At 45.0% G+C, this 22,446-nt stretch overlaps 2 protein-coding genes across 6 annotated transcripts; one reads left to right on the top strand and one right to left on the bottom strand.

Moving 5' to 3' along the window:
- Positions 1–30: 30 nt before the first annotated feature.
- mcoln3b (mucolipin TRP cation channel 3b) lies at positions 31–9,094 on the top strand. Of its 4 annotated transcripts, none has more exons than XM_064935900.1 (14): positions 31–342; positions 1,089–1,309; positions 1,626–1,793; positions 2,746–2,899; positions 3,479–3,560; positions 3,800–3,896; positions 4,179–4,278; positions 4,388–4,500; positions 4,798–4,947; positions 5,030–5,131; positions 5,260–5,382; positions 5,545–5,751; positions 6,006–6,133; positions 8,437–9,093. In XM_064935900.1, exons 2-14 carry the CDS (start codon positions 1,091–1,093, stop codon positions 8,489–8,491), a joined length of 1,698 nt encoding a protein of 565 aa, XP_064791972.1. In that variant the 5' UTR covers positions 31–342; positions 1,089–1,090; the 3' UTR covers positions 8,492–9,093. The 4 variants fall into 4 exon arrangements, with proteins under 4 accessions (XP_064791972.1, XP_064791971.1, XP_064791973.1 ...); XM_064935899.1 differs by lacking the exon at positions 31–342 and adding an exon at positions 363–568 and having other exon boundaries at positions 8,437–9,094; XM_064935901.1 differs by lacking the exon at positions 31–342 and adding an exon at positions 802–923.
- Positions 8,960–21,624, bottom strand: LOC135513147 (G-protein-signaling modulator 2-like). 2 transcript variants are annotated; one of them, XM_064935897.1, is made up of 14 exons: positions 21,165–21,624; positions 18,613–18,834; positions 15,508–15,643; positions 14,950–15,089; positions 14,605–14,728; positions 13,165–13,280; positions 12,583–12,738; positions 11,805–11,913; positions 11,371–11,521; positions 11,023–11,102; positions 10,621–10,818; positions 10,219–10,381; positions 9,718–9,953; positions 8,960–9,540 (listed from the first exon to the last, which is right to left on the bottom strand). In XM_064935897.1, exons 1-14 carry the CDS (start codon positions 21,311–21,313, stop codon positions 9,367–9,369), a joined length of 2,154 nt encoding a protein of 717 aa, XP_064791969.1. In that variant the 5' UTR covers positions 21,314–21,624; the 3' UTR covers positions 8,960–9,366. The 2 variants fall into 2 exon arrangements, with proteins under 2 accessions (XP_064791969.1, XP_064791970.1); XM_064935898.1 differs by lacking the exon at positions 21,165–21,624 and adding an exon at positions 19,163–19,515.
- Between the last annotated feature and the right edge of the window lie 822 nt (positions 21,625–22,446).

The raw sequence follows: 22,446 nt of genomic DNA, 5'->3' as shown, positions 1-22,446 counted from the left end.
CTCTTGATTATATTGAGAATTGGGACATGACTCATTATGATTTTTTTATGGACTATTATTGTCAGGACGGGACAGCTCAGGATTTTATTCTTCACATGGAAAATATTAATCATATTTATCCAGGCTACAGCAATACTTGAATATACAATTAAAATTGGATAATGTTGAGATAATTGTCTGATGAAATAAACTATCTAATCATCGGATATACTGGTTACTACTGTATCCCATCTCAAGTGGACTGGGGACTCATTTTTGGATACATTTTGGATCGCAAATGTGACTGACCATTCATCAACTGACATCAATAACAGCCAATTAGCCAGCAACCAAAAGTAGATGGTAAGGAGCCTATCAGGACCACTTGTCAAATGATTGATCCCAGTCAAGTGGGCTCGGGACGGGTCCAGTTGGGCACGTTGGGTAGCATACTTTTTTAGCTTGTCCCCCACTATGCTGCATGCTTAGTGTGCTGTTTTTGTGTTGTTGAGCGAAATGGTGGAAAGTGATCATGTGTCAGAATGTGAGATGCGGTTTGTTATTCAGCACTGCTCGGGTCAAAGCTCAGGTAAGAAAGCGAGCTAACCTGACCCATTCTCTCATTGTCTTCCACTAACTTACTTTCAGAATGAATGATGACAAACGCAGAACGAATGTACAGAAAGCGAAACAATGTCATGATGATTTGCTACCAGTAAACACAACGCACATACCGTGTTGAACAAACTGAATGCCTATTCGTAAAATGCCAATCTTGCCAGTGCCACAATTTCTGCAAGGTGTCCTTGTCCAATTTGCTCACCTGGGTGTGCAAACTAGTCCAACACAATTACAGGTGTCAGTGTCACCAAGAATGAGGAACAGACACACTGCACAGCATTTAAGTTAGGCTATTTATCAAGATAAAGTAAACCACTTGCCTGGTGAGCAGGTTCTTATCCCACAGCATGTTTGGAAAGGATTTGTGAATTGTCTAGAGTCTGGCTATCAATTGTGTAAAAGTGAACACTGTTGAACACAAATAGAATCACTAGAATGGGAATAGATTATATTTCTATGATTAAACACATTGTTTCTATTTCCTTTAGAGATGGAGCACTCAGGTGGTTTGTACAGCCCTGTGTACGAGCCAAATGGGCATGCTGCCTGGGCAGACAACCAGCAGCATCAGGACAAAGAGACAGCGGACAACCTCAGGAGGAAGATCAAGTACTTCTTCATGAACCCCTGTGAGAAATACAAAGCCCGCGGACGGAAACCATGGAAACTGATGCTCCAGATCATCAAGATCGCCATCATTACCATCCAGGTACTGACCAATGAGCGAACAGTCAACAGAGACGGGGTACTTTTTTGTTGTTCAGTTCTGAACTATTCCATATCCAAACCTAGAAAGACCCAACATAGAAATAAATAAATAAAGAGAGACAGACACAGCCATTTCCTGATCACGCGAATAAGCAGTGTCATAGTTTTAAACCATCCCAACTATACCAGATGTAGGCCATATCCCAGTACTCATTGACAGTGGTCACCAACTTTTTCATACATAGTGATGGAAGCCACTATATATGGCATTTTGTTGGAATGCATCCTCCGTGTGTCATTAACTTTTCTCTTCCCAGTTGGTGTCTTTTGGACTGAGCAATCAGATGGTGGTAACCTTCAAAGAGGAGAACCTCATAACATTCAAGCATCTCTTCCTCAAAGATTACGTGGATGGCCGTGGGGACTCTTATGCTGTGTACAGGCAGGATGAGGTGTATGAACACATCTCTTACATAGTCGATAAGGTAAGGACAGTCCACAGCTGCTATCACATTCTATCAAACATAAACTGTGATTGGAAATTAATGATATACAGGGATATCTCCTCTGTATTGCCTTTGGTTTCTAATTGAGGACAGTAGGTCAAACCTGTGAGATGGTAACCAGTTTTTGTTGCCTGGAAATCAAAAGCTAGTTCTGACCATTCCCTCATCGTCCTGTGAGGCTCTGTGTCCCGAGAACTCAAAATACTGTTTACCAGGTGTATTCCCCCTAGTCCCACCACCTAGATAACGATATTTTGCATCCTCAGGAACAGTTGACAGTGACAAAATGGCATGTGATTGTCAAGCAGCACAATGGTTTACTCCTTTGTTTTGTCACATTACTGTCAATCATTGGTTGAGTTTTATAGGTAAAGTAGCTTGTATAGTTCTGTCCTCTTCGAGGACTTTGTACGGTACCGAGCTCCTTTCTTTTTGATGGCTTATTGCTGTGTAAAGGTAGTGTTTATGGAGCATGATTCCAATGAAATACCTACCCAATGTCTTTATTTTTATTTGTGTTTAGCCTCCAACTTCTGTTCTGTCATAGCTTGATAGTTCACCAACATTTTCAAGTTGTACTAGTCGTAGGTACAGGATACACATGGTATACACCGTCCAACGAAATGCTAACTTGAGGTTCCTTCTCCAAAATGCAACAACAATAAGAAATAACACAATTAGAATATGAACATAAAGTAAATGGCTCAGTAGAATAGAATAAACATTTTTAGCATAAGTATAATACAGGAAGGGACAATTTAGAGTCCAGTATTTACACATGTATCAAGGAAGGGGGGATTGGGGGGCAAGTGTTAAAATTGTGCAGTATTCATGTCATCCCTTGTCAATCAAACATAATTTGAGTAAATACAGTATGTGATTGCTTACTTTTTAATGTTACAGTTGTCATTCTTTTATGTCCTAATTGTAGTATTCCCGTCTGCGAAATATCACCGTTGGTAACCATGCCTATGAGAAGAAGGGGGACACCTATTCCCCTCTGTCTCTGTGCCAAGAGTTCTACAGGAATGGAAGCATTTCACCAGCCAATGAGACCTTTGATATAGACGCACAGATTGAAACTGGTAGGCTAATGGTCGCTGTATGCTATATGTAATTTGCAGTTTAGCTTTCAGTGGTGTGTAAGAGTTGCCTGACGACTCAAACTGAATTCTTCCACTGCTCTATTGTTCGCTACATACGTCAGTCTGAGACTGCCATTATTGAAGTTGTTTGTGGTGACATCAAAAGGAGCGGTGTTGTACAAAGTAATCAGCAATTGGATCATCTCTAACCAATCAGAGTATCAAAGCCAATGACACATTTTAAAAACGCTGCTTTACACACATGTGTTCTGGGACCGATCAGACGGTCTAGAATGGATTTCCATTCTTGAAATCGTTGGAGAGGCATTCCAATCCAGACTCAATGCAGAGAAGAAACTAATGGCCATGGGTGTATCGTTTGGCCAGAGCAAGGAGTTTGAGTAGCCAGGCAAGTCTAAGATGTTCGACATGCTTTAATCACTTTATCAGAATGGTCTGAACAGAATGTTATGATTTGGACTGAGGAGGTTTTGAATAGGAATCTTTTAAAATTCAGATTTTTTTTTTCTTGCTGAAATGTTTTTAAAAGTCACCTTTTGGTTATTTACCCCACAACAGAATGCCTTGAGATTGTTCCAGTATTCCCCATGGGAAGCACAACCGAGGATGATCTGTTGAATTTCGTTGTGCATTTCAAAAGGTATCAGGCCGTGATATTAAACTTCGAATTTTTCAATGCATAATCATAAGGAATAGAACTGTATACTTTTAACAAAAAAAAGTTGTTTTTTTTGCTTATAGTACATGGGTGTGGGGTGACAGCTCTTTAAACAAACACATTACGTAATATTCATAACTGAGTCCCTCATGTTTTTGTCCTAAATGTAGGTTGCTGTACTTGTCAGTGATTACGATACTGTATTTATCTTTGACTTGCAGATTGTTGAATGTGAAGATCAAGTTCACTCTGAAGGCCATAAACCTACAAACAGTTAGAAACAGAGAGCTGCCAAACTGCTATGACTTTGATGTCACGGTATGGCATCTGATTCCAGGCTGTTTCTCTACCTCACCTCACTTATTGGCTAGGCAGACTATAGACCTATTCCCAGTATGACGGAATGTTCTCTGCATTTAGGAGTTTGTTCCCATTTTTATCCATTCGAGTTCCACTGTTTTCTTCAAAGTTGGTAGTGAATTGTTTGAAACTTGAGAAAAGTATTAGGTGTGACTGGAATGCTAGCTAGGACTTGGCCAGTTAAACATTAACTCTCATCCTTCCGTATTTAAAAGCCGTGTATCTTTCTCTGGTTAACAGATCACCTTCAACAACCAAGCCCACAGTGGCAGAATAAAGGTCGACCTGGACAATGACGTTGACATAAATGAATGTAGAGACTGGAAAGTAACCGGGGCCTGTATGTTCAGTGTATAATCATTAGCTTTTCCTTTTTCATTTTAGAGCTATCTGTATTTGAAATGGTGTGTCTTATAAATCAAAGTTCTAGTTTAGTTTTCTCTCCCCAGCTCCCAAGAACATCTATTACCCACTGCTGTTTGACTGTCTCATCATTGTAACCTGCATCACCTCTCTGGCCCTCTGCACACGCTCTGTGCTCAACGGGAAACGGCTACAGTTTGTAAGTCTACTATTCTGCCCTACAAAGGCAAAGTGCAGTAACTACGAATTTGGTTTAAAAAAAACTTTAATCTGTTATGGCCAGGTATACTATCTGATTAATGTGGTATTTAGTTTCCTGACACAAGAACAAGCCAGTCGATCAGAATATGTCATGAAGTACCAGAAATTCCTGTCTGTCTAATTACGTAGGCACTGCACTTTTGCAGGGCAGTATTGTCAACAGTGAATGGTGAGTGTTTTTTGTGTGTTATGGCTTGTTTCTGTAAAGCTGTCTGTATCCGCCTCATTTTTCCAGGAGTACACAGACTTCTGCCTAGTCCGTCAGGGGAAGAAGGTTCCATGGTCCGATAGGCTGGAGTTTCTGAACGGCTGGTATATTCTCATCATCGCCAGTGATACACTCACCATCATCGGTTCCATTCTTAAAATAGAAATCCAGACAAAGGTGTGTGTGTGACATTTTATTTGCATTAGCCTTCACACATTACACAAATATTATTAGTCTAATTTGTATGCTTTTCTCTTAGATTCTCACCAGTTATGATGTCTGCAGCATCTTTCTCGGAACAGGCACAATGCTTGTTTGGATCGGAGTCATACGCTACATGGGATACTTCAAGAAGTACAATGTAGGACACTCGTGTTGAATTCAACACTTGATGCTTCACACAAGACATATTATGTGTTTTTAAGTGGAATACTGGGTGAGTTCTGTAGGAATTCCGTTGATCTGTGGATTGTGATTGGTTATTCCTAGATTCTCATCCTGACCCTGAGAGCAGCTTTCCCAAATGTGGTTCGGTTCATTGGTTGTGCCGGAATCATTTACCTGGGGTACTGTTTCTGTGGCTGGATCGTGCTCGGGCCCTACCATGAGAAGGTAGGAGATCAAATGAGGATTGAATCCACAACCTGTTGGGAGTGTTATCACTCAACCACACAAGTGCCAGGGGTTTTTAACAGCAAAAGGAGGCTTTAACTGGATTTCTTTTCTTTTTTTAAATGTGTTTTTACCATAACTTTGTCTGTTTTGTTCTGTTAGTTCCGGACCCTGAACACCGTATCAGAGTGCCTGTTCTCGCTGATCAACGGAGATGACATGTATCCCACCTTCAAGTACATGAAGCAGAAGAGTTACCTGGTGTGGCTGTTCAGCAGAGTCTACCTCTACACCTTCGTCTCGCTCTTCATCTACATGATACTCAGCCTCTTCATCACCCTTATCACTGATACCTATGACACCATCAAGGTTAAGATTCATTATAGGCAGTGTACAGCTGGCAGATATTGAATAGTTCTGGATAGTGATTTGCTAACCATATGTCTAAACTAAACCAGTACCTTAACAGATTTCTATGCCTAATATTTAGATCTGAAGGTCGAATATGCACTTCTGTTACTATAACATTTCACTTGCTTTTGGTTACAACACTATTCCTAGTAAAAACATTTCCTCACCAAAAACATTTCCTCACCAGAACAATCCTATCGTTTGTCTTGCAGCAACAACAGCAGGAAGGGAGCCCAGTGTCAGAGCTGCATTGTTTCATGTCTGAGTGTAAAGATCTGCCCACCTCAGGACGCTACCGGGTAGAGGGGGAGTCTGGCTCCTTCACCTGCTGCTTCCCCAGGTGAGGACAAACTTAGTGGCATTTAGTATTTATTAGGGATCCTCATTAGTTGCTACCAGGGCAGCAGCTACTCGTCCTAGGGTCCAAGCACATTAAGGCACTTACATTACATATAAAACACTACATCAAATAACATTATTACACAACTACATATCTAATATACAGAATGTATAATACTACCATACAACAATATTACAATGTACGAGTGCGTGTGCTAGCGCTTGTATGCGTGTCTGTACCTTTGTTTGTCTCTCCACAGTCTATTCTGTTCCATAAGGTATATTTTATCTTTTTATTTTTTTAATCTACTGATTGCATCAGTTACCTGATGTGGAATAGAGTTCCATGTAGTCATGGCTCTATGTAGTACTGTGTGCCTCCCATAGTCTGTTCTGGACTTAGGTGTGCTATTAGTTCAAACCGACAGCTCGGTGCATTCAGCTTGACAACACTTCTTACAAAAACAAGTAGTGATGGAGTCGATCTCGCCACTTTGAGCCATGAGAGATTAATATGCATATCATTGTTAGCTCCCCGTGTACTTTTAAGGGCCAGCCATGCTGCCCTGTTCTGAGCCAATTGTAAGTCCCTCTTTGTGGCACCTAACCACACGACTGACCAGTAACATAACTAGGGCCAGGCCTCCCGGGTGGCGCAGTGGTTAAGGGTGCTGTACTGCAGCGCCAGCTGTGCCACCAGAGACTCTGGGCTCGCGCCCAGGCTCTGTCATAACCGGCCGCGACCGGGAGGTCCGTGGGGCGACGCACAATTGGCCTAGCGTCGTCCGGGTTAGGGAGGGCTTGGCCGGTAGGGATATTGTCTCATCGCGCACCAGCGACTCCTGTGGCGGGCCAACCAAGGTTGCCAGGTGTACAGTGCTTCCTCCGACACATTGGTGCAGCTGGCTTCCGGGTTGGATGCGCGCTGTGTTAAGAAGCAGTGCGGCTTGTTTGGGTTGTGTATTGGAGGACGCATGACCTTCAACCTTCGTCTCTCCCGAACCCGTCCGGGAGTTGTAGCGATGAGACAAGATAGTAGCTACTAAAAACAATTGGATACCACGAAATTGGGGTGAAAGAATTTATAATTTAAACATAACTAGGGCCTGTAGAACCTGCTAGTGTTGTTACGACAGAACAGTGCTTTATTCCATTTTAGCTGTTTTATTTTAACTAGGCAAGTCGGTTAAGAATAAATTCTTATTTACAATGATGGCATACCCCGGCCAAACACAGATGACACTGGGCCAATTGTGTGCCACCCTATGGGACTCCCAATCACAGCTGGATGTGATTGACTGGATTCGAACCAGCAACTGTAGTAATGCTTCTTGCACTGAGATGCAGTGCCTTAGACCACTGCACCACTCGGGAGTTGTATCAATATATTTTGACCATGACAGTTTACAATCCAATGTTACTCCAAACAGTTTAGTCACCTCAACTTGCTCAATTCCAACAATTATTCATTACAAGATTTGAGGTTTAGGGTTTAATGAATGATTTGTCCTAAATACAATGCTTTTAGTTTTTGAAATATTTAGGACTAACTTATTCCTTTCCACCCATTCTGAAACTAACTGCAGCTCTTTAAGTGTTGCTGACGTGTCTATCGTTGAGTCATCCGCATACATAGGCACACTAGCTTTACTCAAAGCCAGTGGAATGTCATTAGTAAGATTGAAAAAAATAATGGGTCTAGACAGCTGCCCTGGGGAATTCCTTATTCTACCTGGATTATGTTGGAGAGGCTTCCATTACACCCTCTGTTTTCTGTTAGACAGGTAACACTTTATCCACAATATAGCAAGGGGTGTAAAGCCATACGTTTTTTCAGCAGCAGACAATGGTCGACAATGTCAAAAGCCGCACTGAAATCTAACAAAACGGCCCCAACAATCATTTTAATGAATTTCTCTCAGCCAATCATTTGTGTAAGTGCTTTGCTTGTTGAATGTCCTTCCCTATACGTGTGCTGAAAGTTAGTTTTTTTACTGTAAAATAGCATTGTATCTGGTCCTATTTTTTTTTACTAAGGGTTGGTAACAGGATATCAGAGGTTACCTCAAAAATATGTTCTGAGTCTTGAATTCTGGACCACAGCAGAACCAGGGTTGGGGGTCAATTACATTTAAATTCCAGAAGTAAACTCAATTTCCAAATCAGTTTACTTGAAATATAATTGACCTCACCCTTAAAGAAACCAATGATTGAACACAGGTTATGTGAAGTGACATTCTTTCAGTCCAAAGATGAACAAATGTAACTTTCAACTAACCTGTTATTGTCTTGTTTTCCCCCCAGATGCAAGGACTCACGAGAAAGGCTGAACTCTGAATCAATAGACTCTGAGCCATAGTGGACCTTTTATCGGTCTGAGGTTAGTAAGAAACCTTACACACAACCATGACCAGCACTTTACTGTACAGTTTAGCCCAGCAAAACATTGTCCTGTACTTCTAGACCTGTTTTAATCTTATTCACCAGTTAACTTGATGCAGTAGCAATTGAGCCTGGGGTTGAGGTTAGACCTGTTATGAATTGTCACTGTGTAAGATGCCTGTTAATGTACTAAAGTCGATGACCACAATGATATGCACTGATGAATGTTGATTATTTGAATGTATTGTAAATATCAAAACATGATTTGTTCAAAGACATGGGATGGCAACATTAATAAAATGAATAGCACAAAAAAGTTGCTATTCCCTAAATGTATATTTCCCAAGCCCAGTAGATCGCAACATTTTAGTTGGATTCCCAAAGGGCAGTTGGCATCTAATCACGAGCAAGGGTTGAATTGGAGTGGACACGGAAATGCAAATAATTCTTTGTTAAAATGAGGCTTTATTTCCTCAAGGTGGGCACACCGGAAGTAGAAAACATTGCGGACCTGTACAATTTATTTTACTCATTTCTTAACTCTTCCATCAACATAAGCTTACATGAAAATAAAAATGCAATTAAAACAAGTTTAACTATGAAAAATCTGTTAATGTCAGTTTATTGCACTGTCTGGGTCATTCACACACTGAGAAAGGCTGAAAGGAGCCCAGTCAACATAAAAATAAGGTAATCTCTGCCAGAATAATAAGTCTGTACATTAGGACTCCATGATTTAGTGTGGTGGGGTAGATCCATTTTCCGTTAGGGCTTTGGTAGAGGAATGCATTTGTGTGCTGGTTTCTGGGCTGAGAGAAGCTGAGGAGAGGTAGAAGTAGACAAGCTGGTCAGTCAGATGGGCTGATTAGGGTCAACGCTTAGGGGTGGTGGTGGTGGGACCCGCTGCTCGTCCATCCGGTTAGCCTGGGAGCGCAGGATAAGGCTAAAGAAGTCCTCAGCTGGGACAGTAGGACCTCTAGTGGAGGGAGGGGGTTCTTCACACCGCTGGTCATTCAGTCTTGAACCCTACACAAGCACATTGGGATAGACCGGATTGTGATCTCAAATCAGTCTTTTTCAATAACTTTGGTACATAAGTTACCATTCATATTTACAATAGGTGCCAATTCATTATGTAAGCAAATACAGGCTTATACTAACTTCATTGTCAGAGAACCAAATAAAATAGGCTATCTTGATTACCTGGCACTTGACTAGCATGTCAAAGAAGACGTCGTCATCCTGAGGCTGGTCAGCACTGGTCATCAGGCGACTGAGCATGGGGTGGAGCCTGATGGGCTGATCGGACGTGCTGAGACGTAGACCGGGGAGGCTGCTGCCCACGCTGGCTCTCTGCTCGTACAGTCGACTGCCCTGGGAGCTGTCCCGCAGATCCAGGAAATGCCCAGGCTCCGGGTTGGCCTCGCATGCGGAAGTAGCTACAAGAGGTGGAAGAGGAAAGGGAGGTGAGGATAGAATGAGTGGAAGGAAGGAGTAGTTTCTGTTTAGCCTGAAATCCACTTCTCCAAAGCAACCTTTTTCCCAAACCTGTTTTATTTATCATAACCACAAATCTAACAAGGAGTAAAATAACCAGTGCATGAGCTCCTATCCCCGAATAAGGAATAGGCATTGGATGACACTTAGGTCACCAAGTGCAACATTGGTGGGGGTGGCATGCAGAGGGGGGCCGGGGTAACTCACATTTCCTCATGGCTATGGGCGGGGTAGTACAGGGAGAGAAGGGATCGGAGAGACGGCTCTCGCCGTCCAATAAGGAGCACCTTTGGTCGTCCATTCTGCTGCCCTGGAAACGACTGAGGAGGTCGAAGAAGCCATCGTCACCCAGAGTGTCAGAACATCCGATCTACAGGAGAAAAGATCAACAAAACACCCATTAAAACAACCAGAAAAGACTGTCACGACAAACATCAGAAAGACTATTACTAAGGCGAGCATGTAACAATAGACTGGATATACCACATTATGGATCTACTGTACTAAAACCACAGTAGGCTGTTGAAGCCATAGGAATAGAATTTAAAATAATAGCCAAACCAATTCCATTATTTCTATGGAAAGACGTATCTCCAAGGTTAAAGCTACCTTGACTCCTGACTTATGCATGTCCATCTCTCGGGCCGTGGGCTTGTTGCTGGTGTCCTGGAGGACCCCACCTCTGGTAGGAGAGCTGTGTTTCTTGTGTTTCTTCCCTCTGAACCGGTTGATGAAGAACAGTTTGGAGGAGGCCTTGGCCATGCTGGATTTAGGGTTAGAAGGCCTGAATACATCTTCGTCCCAGTTCTGTGGTAATGGCAGACAGTACATGAAACAACACAGAGGGCAAGGGGTGATAGGTGGTGTCTTGGCAGTTTAGTTGAGATGTCACTGCTGCTATATAACCAATCAATAAAAACAACATTTACATAAATCAATACAATTGTAACATGATTGATGAGACATGTGAGTGTTAATATGCATGTGTACTGTACATATTTTTGTACACACTTCTACAGTTGTTTTCTCAGGGCCCAGTCCTATATGCTCCAAGTCCTCCATACTGTTACTCCTTCCTTCTGACTTCACACCTGAAACAAACATCAGAGGTGGGTATTTCTCCAATATGGATCAACATGTATTCGTGTCGCTTTACCAGGCTTGCACCGACTGACTCCGAACTACAGATGTAAGGTTCAGAATAATGGTTATTTCAAATAATAATAAATGCCATCTACAGTAGGAATCAAACTCACGATCGATGTTGCAAGCGCCATGCTCTACCATTTTTATTTAAACTAAACTCAATAAATATAGTTTATAATAATGTTACAGGTAGGTAGGCCTGTAGGGACTTACCTGGTAAGGTTTCCTGCTTCCTGTGCTTCTCAGTAAGAACAGAGCTGTTGTTGGTGTTGAGGCTTGAGCTTGGGTTCTGACCCAGACCCAGCACTAACCTCAGGTCTGCCATATTCATCCTGGCTGTTGCCTCACCATTTTTGTCTCCAGTCTGGACCAGATACAGGATGAGAAGAGGGAGAACTAGCTACATAAGAACATAACTTAAACATAGCAAGGGAATAATGTGCCCATATGGAGAGTTGAGGTTTTGTTGTCATCGCCCCTCCCCTCAGTTATTTTATCCATAGGGAATTTGCAGAGTTGTGACTTATTGGATAATAATGAGCAGGTTATTTCCATGAAGTTCCTCCGATGTGACTAGATAACAGGTACTGATAACATGCATTAGTTTGGGAGGAGTACACAGTTGACCAGTAGCAGTAAATAGACACCTCTTTGGATATCTCCAGATGCTTCTCAGCAAAGTGAATGGCCTTCTGATGATTCCCCAAGGCTGTGTGGGCATTTCCTAAACTCCAGCACGCTCTGCCCTCCCCAACCCTGCACAAACAGAGAGAGGAGCCCCAATGAATTTAGAGAACACTTCACTACTGTGATCACATTGAGCATGTTCAACAAAGCATGTGTGTCCAGGGTAAAGATGATAAACTGTGTGTGTATGTACACTACATGACCAAAAGTGGCAGCGAGTTTAACCCCACTCCAGCCGACATTTAGCATTGTGCATGGTGATCTTAGGCTTGTGTGCGGCTGCTCGGCCATAGAAACCCCTTTCATGAAGCTCCAGACGAACAGTTCTTGTGCTGACGTTGCTTCCAGAGGTAGTTTGGAACTCGGTAGTGAGTGTTGCAACCAAGAACAGGCGATTTTTACGCTCTTCAGCACTCAGCAGGCCCGTTCTGTGAACTTGTGTGGACTACCACTTCACGGCTGAGCTGTTGTTGCTCCTAGATGTTTCCACTTCACAATAACAGCACTTACAGTTGACCGGGGCAGCTCTAGCTGACTTGTTCGAAAGGTGGCACCCTGTGACGGTGCCATGTTGAAAGTCACTAAGCCCTTCAGTAAGGCCATTCTACAGACAATGTCTATGGAGATTGCATGGCTATATGCTCAATTTAAACACACCTGTCAGCAACAGGTGTGGCTGAAATAGCCAAATCCCCTAATTTGAAGGGGTGTCCACATACTTTTGTATATATAGTGTACCTGTCCTTGAGCTCCTGTGCGATGATAAGGTGTTTGAGGTGGTAGTCGATGGCTCTCTGGTAGTCCTGCTGCAGTGTGTAGGTGTTCCCCAGGCTATAACAGGCCTGAGCCTCCACAGCCTTATCCTTCAGCACCATGGCCAGCTGCAGAGTCTTCCTAGGTAGAGGGGGAGGGCAGAGGCACAAACAGGTCAAGGGTCAGAGGGTGAGTAAGAAGCGGTCACCACCAAAACCTAGCCTTGCTTGTTCCTAATTTATAGGCAGCTGTGGGCAGAGACTGCCAAAAACACAATATTTCCTTATCATTTTCACCTCACTAAAACTCCTTCTCTTCTCATTGCTTGCCCTCACTCATGTTTATTTATTAAGTTTATCAAGTTAATTTGGACAGGGACAATGTACAACAAAAACAAACATCTCAGAAGTAAGAAGTGATGCGTTCCACCAAAGTTGCACCAGAGTTAGCGAACAGCTGTCAAACAAGTGTGGACCAACTAGAGAGCACCGAGACAGGCGTGTCTGAAAAAGCACTGGGCCGCTGATGGTTGGTCTAAGGAAGTGAGTTTAGTAATCTACTACTCACTTGTAATGTTCAGCCGCCACTTCAAACTGGTCTAGGAAGATGTATGCGTTGCCTAGGTTATAGTAGGCCCTCCTCTCAGCCGCCCTGTCCCCAAACTCCTTAGCGATGAGGAGACGCTACAACAATAAGTTAAAGAAGCATATTGGTCATTGGTTACAGGTTCTCAATCCCTCTACATCACATATGTCAGAGTCAAGGCCCGCGGGCCACATCCGGCCCGCGAGAAGGTTTTTTACGGCCCCTGGGATGATCTTGATTTATTATTAGAACCGGCCCGCAGACCGCAGCAAGCCGGCAGCCCGCAGATCTTTTACACGCACCAATACTACATTTCCCACAATGCAACGGTGACGCACCGAGCAGTAGGCTGCTTCATTTCAATATTTATTGGCACAGCAGTCGTCAGCATCACAGTAAAATTAACTTTCAGATACCCATCAAAAATGGCAAAACGGAAGGTGGACACTGAGAACCGGGGTTTCAAACAAGGTGGGAGTCGGAGTATATGTTCACGGAGGTAGCTGGAAAACCTGTGTGTCTTCTGTGTGGAGAAAGTGTGGCGGTACTGAAAGAGTATAATCTGAGACGACATTATGAAACGAAACACGCGGACAAAAACAAGAATATGGACATGGAACAAAGGCTACAAAAGGCAGAGGAATTAAAACGAGGCCTCAAATCTCGACAGGCTCTGTTCAAAAAAGCCAAATCACAAGGCCAGGCTGCTGTCAAGGCCAGTTTTATTTTGGCAGAAGAGATCGCTAAATCAGCCCGGCCATTTACGGAGGGGGATTTCATCAAAAACTGCATGATTAAAGTTTGTGACGAAGTTTGCCCAGAAAAAAGGCAACTCTTTTTAAATGTGAGTCTGAGCAGAAACACCATTGCCGAGAGAGTAGACCAGTTGTCCATCAATCTAAAAGAGCAGCTTGTGAAAAAGGGAAAAGATTTCATTGCATATTCCTTGGCTGTGGATGAGAGCACCGACATTTCTGACATTGCCCAGTTGTCAATTTTCAAATTTGTCTTTTGTGTCTGTTGAAAATTAAAGATTACTGACAGAGCCATAAGAAAATATTGCTTTATTTATCTGATCATATTGGAATATATTTGTTAGGTTTTCAGTAGGTTCAATTAGGTTCACTAGACTATATGCGTCATTTAAAAATTTTTCAATGAACATTCGAACAGTCCGGCCCTCGGCTTGTAGCTAAATTTTTTATTTGGCCCTCCGTCCATTTGACTTTGACACCCCTGCTCTACATAATAATGGAGAGATCATGCAATACAACATTATCTACACAGGGATGTCCATCCCTTCATCACAAATGGCCCCCTATTGCCTATATAGTGTAAATAGGGTGCCATTTGGGACGCATACTGTTATCTATTACCTTGACTGTTTATGGATGCAAGTCAGGTTCTATGATGCGACTGTACCTGTCCATGGGCCACCACAGCTCGCTGGAAGTTTCCGAGCAAATAGTGTGTGTTACCTAGGTTACCATAGGTCCGCCCCTGTGCTGCCCGATCCCCCAAGTCCTTCACAATGGAAAGGTTGAATCTATGGTAAACAGAAACACACAAAAAATATATAAAAAGGTAACACATTTACAAAAGTCTATTTATTCAGACTGTCATTTAATGTAAAATGTCTGACTTATTTTTCAGCAGATGCCATCATAGATACGTTTTTAATTGTAACACACTAACAAAAGTCACATTTATCTATTGACACATTTTAAATGTGCAGATTCCATTTTAGAAACCAACTGATTAACTCACTCGTAATACTCTGTGGCTTTGTTCAGAGCGACCTTGGCCTCCTCAGGGATTTCTCCTGGCTCTGCTCCAGTCCAGCAGATGCTTTTCCCCTTGGCATGGTAAACGTTGCCAAAATTATACAGGGCTCGGGCCTGCCCAACCTACATGCACACACAGGCACCACCAGACAGGAACAGACCAATATAACCAACGTTGTAATTATACACTTAAAATACCTTACCCAGCACACAAACACAGGGGTCGGGCGTCAAACTATTCTAGACTTTGCACATAACTATTCCTCAGTTATTCTAGTTCCCCAACTATTCAGCTGTGAGAGACCAAGCTGCCTGTTATGGCCACCACCAGTGGTCACCAGCCCTAGTCCTGGAGAGTCCTGGATATTCACGCTTTCGTTCCAGTCTAGCACTAAATCCCAGTTAACCATGTTTTGGTTGAATGTTTGAATCAGATGTCTTAGTGTTGGGCTGGATCCACGATCAGCACACCTTTCAGCTTTCCAGGACCAGGGTTGATGACTACTACTCATTACAATCACAGTATATTACTTGTACTCACCTTATCATACATCCCTCTGGTAATGTCATAGTGTCTTTGGCAACAGACCACTGCTTCATCAAACCTTCCCAAAACCTTCAAAGTGTTCCCAAGGTTACCACTGGCTTTTGCTTCTCCAAGTTCGTCTCCAATGGTTCTGGAGAGAAATCATATCCCCACACAGAATCTTAGACATGTCAACGATTTACAGTGCCATGCCACTTCCCCAGCTCTCATTTCTTCAGACATTTACCTTTTAAGAGCTTAACAAACCTTGGCTTGGACCAGTTTTCAAGGGCAGCATAGCTCCTCTACTTGCCTAGTCTTATGACGTCTTCACTTGAATAAAGGCAGTGGCTTAGGGCAGACCTTAGGTTCTAAGGGTCATGGCGGTGCTTGTGTACCTGGTGAGGTCGAGACAGTGCTGTGTACCTGGTGAGGTCGAGACGGTGCTGTGTACCTGGTGAGGTCGAGGAGGTGCTGTGTACCTGGTGAGGTCGTGGCGGTGCTGTGTACCTGGTGAGGTCGAGACGGTGCTGTGTACCTGGTGAGGTCGAGGCGGTGCTGTGTACCTGGTGAGGTCGAGGCGGTGCTGTGTACCTGGTGAGGTCGAGGCGGTGCTGTGTACCTGGTGAGGTCGAGGCGGTGCTGTGTACCTGGTGAGGTCGAGGCGGTGCTGTGTACCTGGTGAGGTCGAGGCGGTGCTGTGTACCTGGTGAGGTCGAGGCGGTGCTGTGTACCTGGTGAGGTCGAGGCGGTGCTGTGTACCTGGTGAGGTTGAGGCGGTGCTGTGTACCTGGTGAGGTTGAGGCGGTGCTGTGTCCCTGGTGAGGTTGAGGTCGTGGTGGTGCTGTGTACCTGGCGAGGTTGAGGTCGTGGTGGTGCTGTGTACCTGGTGAGGTTGAGGTCGTGGTGGTGCTGTGTACCTGGCGAGGTTGAGGTTGTGGAGATGCTGTGTACCTGGTGAGGTTGAGGTCGTGGTGGTGCTGTGTACCTGGCGAGGTTGAGGTTGTGGAGATGCTGTGTACCCGGTGAGGTTGAGGTCGTGGTGGTGCTGTGTACCTGGTGAGGTCGTGGTGGTGCTGTGTACCTGGTGAGGTCGAGGCGGTGCTGTGTACCTGGTGAGGTCGAGGCGGTGCTGTGTACCTGGTGAGGTCGAGGCGGTGCTGTGTACCTGGTGAGGTCGAGGCGGTGCTGTGTACCTGGTGAGGTCGAGGCGGTGCTGTGTACCTGGTGAGGTCGAGGCGGTGCTGTGTACCTGGTGAGGTCGAGGCGGTGCTGTGTACCTGGTGAGGTTGAGGCGGTGCTGTGTACCTGGTGAGGTTGAGGCGGTGCTGTGTACCTGGTGAGGTTGAGGCGGTGCTGTGTCCCTGGTGAGGTTGAGGTCGTGGTGGTGCTGTGTACCTGGTGAGGTTGAGGTCGTGGTGGTGCTGTGTACCTGGCGAGGTTGAGGTTGTGGAGATGCTGTGTACCTGGTGAGGTTGAGGTCGTGGTGGTGCTGTGTACCTGGCGAGGTTGAGGTCGTGGAGATGCTGTGTACCCGGTGAGGTTGAGGTCGTGGTGGTGCTGTGTACCTGGCGAGGTTGAGGTTGTGGAGATGCTGTGTACCTGGCGAGGTTGAGGTTGTGGAGATGCTGTGTACCTGGTGAGGTTGAGGTCGTGGTGGTGCTGTGTACCTGGCGAGGTTGAGGTCGTGGAGATGCTGTGTACCTGGTGAGGTTGAGGTCGTGGTGGTGCTGTGTACCTGGTGAGGTTGAGGTCGTGGTGGTGCTGTGTACCTGGCGAGGTTGAGGTTGTGGAGATGCTGTGTACCCGGTGAGGTTGAGGTCGTGGTGGTGCTGTGTACCTGGTGAGGTCGTGGCGGTGCTGTGTACCTGGTGAGGTTGAGGTCGTGGTGGTGCTGTGTACCTGGTGAGGTCGTGGCGGTGCTGTGTACCTGGTGAGGTTGAGGTCGTGGTGGTGCTGTGTACCTGGCGAGGTTGAGGTCGTGGAGATGCTGTGTACCTGGTGAGGTTGAGGTTGTGGAGATGCTGTGTACCTGGTGAGGTTGAGATCGTGGTGGTGCTGTGTACCTGGTGAGGTTGAGGTTGTGGAGATGCTGTGTACCCGGTGAGGTTGAGGTCGTGGTGGTGCTGTGTACCTGGTGAGGTCGTGGCGGTGCTGTGTACCTGGTGAGGTTGAGGTCGTGGTGGTGCTGTGTACCTGGCGAGGTTGAGGTTGTGGAGATGCTGTGTACCTGGTGAGGTTGAGATCGTGGTGGTGCTGTGTACCTGGTGAGGTCGTGGCGGTGCTGTGTACCTGGTGAGGTCGAGACGGTGCTGTGTACCTGGTGAGGTGCTGTGTCCCTGGTGAGGTTGAGGTCGTGGAGATGCTGTGTACCTGGTGAGGTCGAGACGGTGCTGTGTACCTGGTGAGGTGCTGTGTCCCTGGTGAGGTTGAGGAGGTGCTGTGTCCTTGGTGAGGTCGTGGCGGTGCTGTGTACCTGGTGAGGTCGTGGCGGTGCTGTGTACCTGGTGAGGTCGTGGCGGTGCTGTGTACCTGGTGAGGTTGAGGAGGTGCTGTGTCCTTGGTGAGGTCGTGGCGGTGCTGTGTACCTGGTGAGGTCGTGGCGGTGCTGTGTACCTGGTGAGGTTGAGGAGGTGCTGTGTCCTTGGTGAGGTCGTGGCGGTGCTGTGTACCTGGTGAGGTCGTGGCGGTGCTGTGTACCTGGTGAGGTCGTGGCGGTGCTGTGTACCTGGTGAGGTCGTGGCGGTGCTGTGTACCTGGTGAGGTCGTGGCGGTGCTGTGTACCTGGTGAGGTCGTGGCGGTGCTGTGTACCTGGTGAGGTCGTGGCGGTGCTGTGTACCTGGTGAGGTCGTGGCGGTGCTGTGTACCTGGTGAGGTCGTGGCGGTGCTGTGTACCTGGTGAGGTCGTGGCGGTGCTGTGTACCTGGTGAGGTCGTGGCGGTGCTGTGTACCTGGTGAGGTCGTGGCGGTGCTGTGTACCTGGTGAGGTCGTGGCGGTGCTGTGTACCTGGTGAGGTCGTGGCGGTGCTGTGTACCTGGTGAGGTCGTGGCGGTGCTGTGTACCTGGTGAGGTCGTGGCGGTGCTGTGTACCTGGTGAGGTCGAGGCGGTGCTGTGTACCTGGTGAGGTTGAGGTCGTGGCGGTGGTATTCTAGAGCCTTGATGTACTCCTGCAGGTGGAAGTAGGCGTTGCCCAGCTGGCTGTAGATGGCGCTGAGGATCTGGAGGTCCTCTGTGCCAACCTGGATTGCCGACTCAAAGAAGGATACCCCAGCACGGTAATTCCCCACCTTACACTGCCTCTCCCCCTCCAGGGCCAACTCCAGACAAGACGTCTCCATCCTAGAACGAGAAGAAGAACACATTATTGCCCATAGTCTCTGTGTGTGTGTGCGTGATCAGACTGTCTAGGAACATAAACTAATATCAGAGGAAATTCAGGATAAAATAACATTAAAAGCCAACAACAACAACAACCACCACCACTTGACAACAAATATACACATACGATAAGATAGAAAAAAGCAAAAGGATCAGTTACGGTCAGAGTACTGCCCCATTCAGGTCTGTTTGCACACATGACAACTGCTATTATTGTCAAGCCAAACATGGCATGACAAGAGTTGGCATGATAGCACAAACAGACTGGCACTCAAGCTGGCACAATTACCGTGTATGGATGAAGACCATCATGAAAATAAAATAACCGCCTTAGCCGTAAATAAAACAACAGCTGACTGAAGATGGGACCGCCGGGAATTTATGCGATTGAGTCAGTTTCGGCCATAACATGGACTCTTAAAAATGTTATGAACATTTGTTCAGTTTCTAAACCCCGAGGTCCAACATCGTGATACTTTCGGGGACTCCTGCGAAGCAGACTCGACCAGGGTTTGGGAAGTCAATGAGATAAGTTAAAAATGATTCCCTAGTTGCTCATTTTCTCGATTTCTAAAGGCACGACCTACATTCCAGCCCATGTCTTAAGTAGCTAAACATGTTATTACTCCAACTTTATGAAACTGACACGTTTGTCTTTTAGCCAAAGACAACTTTACCGAAGGAGTGACTTTCGTTTGATGGCATGCACATGCGCAGTTCGTCGTGACACAACCGTTAGACCCAATGACGCGTTTCTGCGCGCAAGTTTAGCTAGCCAATGTCGCCATGACATCGCCTAAAGCTGTGATCGTGGACTTCCGTTGGAGAAGCAATTTCTAAAATTCTTCATACTAAATCATCTTTGTTTTGTTGCGCCTTGCAGAAACAAGCAACTGGGTCTTCGGTTGCCAAAGCAACGCACCCCACAATGCAGCAGCACACATAAATAGAATCAATAGAAAGGGCTTGAAACCTCTAACCCTGGCAATTTGGCTGGTAAACCCATGGGTACACTCGCAATGGCTGTCTGGTATTGTGATGCAATAATTTCCATGTTAATGTAGAATGTTCATTCAAATTATGTTAATGATGTGGCTCATGCAATGGAATATATTGTTTGTAATGTCAGTTGAGTTGAATCAACAAATCATAGCACATATTTTACACATTTTACAGCAGTCCACCCAACATCATGCCATCATTGACATGATTGGGAATGCCTGTTCTATATATTCAATTTCTATGGCAGCACATGCAGTTCGTAGCAGATGAGAGGAGAAATAATATTATTATTTAATATAATGTTATTATAAAATTTTTGGGCTATTCAAATAGTTATTACGGTGAAGTGGTCATTTGGCTGTCCAATTACTGTCATCCAAAATTTCATGACCATCAACAGCCCTACACCAGACCAATGACATGGACTGTAGAAATACCTTGTCATGTTGGTATACAGAACCAAACTTCTCTCCACCAAAGCAGTTCGGCTCCACAGCACACCCATATGTGTTTGTGGTTAGGATCTGCATCTATACTGTAGAACTCCACAGTCCACACCCTGCCACCACTGGCTTCTAAAACAGCTGTGGTTGGTTACTCCTCCAGGAGGTTCTGTTGCTTTCTTAAAAGGAAAGGCTTCAGGCTTCCTTTCATGCCACTACAGATGGACAGAAAAACAATAACAAGTGATTCCATATGCTCTCTCCAGGATAGCAATGTCGTTCACCAGACTCTTGGGCTATTAGCCTGGGGACGAGATTATCTACCAGGAGAATATAGTGCTGAGGTGGTGGAAACTATGGGATTAGTATGACATCACATCATTATTAACCTACATCATGGCTTAGTCCAAGCATGACTCCCATTTCCATATGGCACAGCATATTACATACAGTATGCTGTATGCATGGGGTCTGGAGTGGTAAGAACATTGTCAACTCAATCCAATACCTGAAATACAATAACCACCTGCTCTATTCATACCAATCAAACACTTCCCAGCATCTGATTCAAACTTCAGTGAATATTAGCTGACTTGAATATAGCACTTCATGAACAGCAACAAACCAATGTCCATCTCAAGACCAATCATTACAGTGTTTAGAGTTATATTAGAATATATTATATTAGAATATGGGCCAGTTTTGGGCCAGTCAAGAGCAGTCTTCAATAGACCTCAGTGCTGTACCTGTAAACAACATACAGTACTGTACCTGTAAACAACATACAGTACTGTACCTGTAAACAACATACAGTACTGTACCTGTAAACAACATACAGTACTGTACCTGTTGCCTCTTTTCATCCTCACCCACTCTCGAACCCTTGACAGGATTGACATCTCAAGCTTCTCGATCACTCTGTCACTGGCTATGATCAAGACCTGCTCCTTCAGGGTGAGACAACTCAGCTGCTGTCGTTTCACGTGCTGACACATACCGAAAGACGGTGACCTGTTAGCCAGCCCAGACAAAAAACCTCCTCTCCCTAGTAAGACTCTCCGCCAACGACACAGTCTCTAAAACAGTCTCTCTGACCTGCCGTAACAGCACAACTTTGGGCTACAACTGCCTTCTGTCCAGAGATTCCTGACCCCTCCCAGTTGGATGTCCAGACTGTCAAATATTTTGTTGACAGTTCAGTCAGGGCTTCAGTCTCTGGGTAACGTTAGGTTTTCACATACAAGAATGGGTTCAGGAGTTGTAGTGACTACAGTAAGCTGGGCTAAGCCGACGGCTGCATTTCTGGTTCAGCCTCCCTCCTCATCTGGGCCACCGGCTGGTGTGTGTCACATCTCATTAGCCAGCATGTTCAGAGGTAATTACAGGGGCTACTAAGTGGCTCCGGGGACGACTAATGCACTCTGTCAAACTCACTCCTTTTTACTGGTGTCACAATAAAGCAGTTAAACATAATACTGGACACTTATTGAAAGATGTTATTGTCTTGAAACAGATCTTAATAAAAAGAGACGAGATGCAGTGAACCCGTACATGAGAGTCAGTGAGGTCGGACTCTTTAGCCGCGTTCACATTGGCACTTTGAAGTGACTCAAATCCTATTTATTTGCGTATCCAATTCAAATCTGTTATTTTTCCTGCATTCTGCCAGTTTGAAAAGAACATGTGGTAGCTAATTAGCTTGTTAATTGTTTACAAACAAATGGGTGAATGTGCTAGAAAGCAAAACAGCTAGCTAGGACTCATTTTGAAAGTTGGATTATTTTACTCTTTAAGGCTTTAAAATTATTCTTACCCTATGATTGTGAACATCAAAGCAACTGAGAAATGTCCATAGCAGGCATTGTCACCTTAGCTTGCTACATAACTTCTGAATGATAGGAAGCAAAAGCAACACCAATCAGTCACCACCACCATGTCCACAAATTAGCTTTCACAAGGACAGATTGGCATCAAAGCTCCACAACCCCAACTGACCAGGCACTGGTTAGGTCAAGCCTCTGATTTACACTATATTGAATTAAGGTTTCAGTCAAGGACATGGCGATGACATGAGATTATTTGTCTGTTGACCTGGATCTTTACTCCCATGAAATAAGGCAGGCTATTT

The sequence above is a fragment of the Oncorhynchus masou genome, chromosome 24, assembly GCF_036934945.1.
Source record: "Oncorhynchus masou masou isolate Uvic2021 chromosome 24, UVic_Omas_1.1, whole genome shotgun sequence".
Classification (NCBI taxonomy): domain Eukaryota; kingdom Metazoa; phylum Chordata; class Actinopteri; order Salmoniformes; family Salmonidae; genus Oncorhynchus; species Oncorhynchus masou.
Note: the sequence above shows the minus strand (reverse complement) of the source record. Positions and strands in the feature narration are given on the sequence as shown.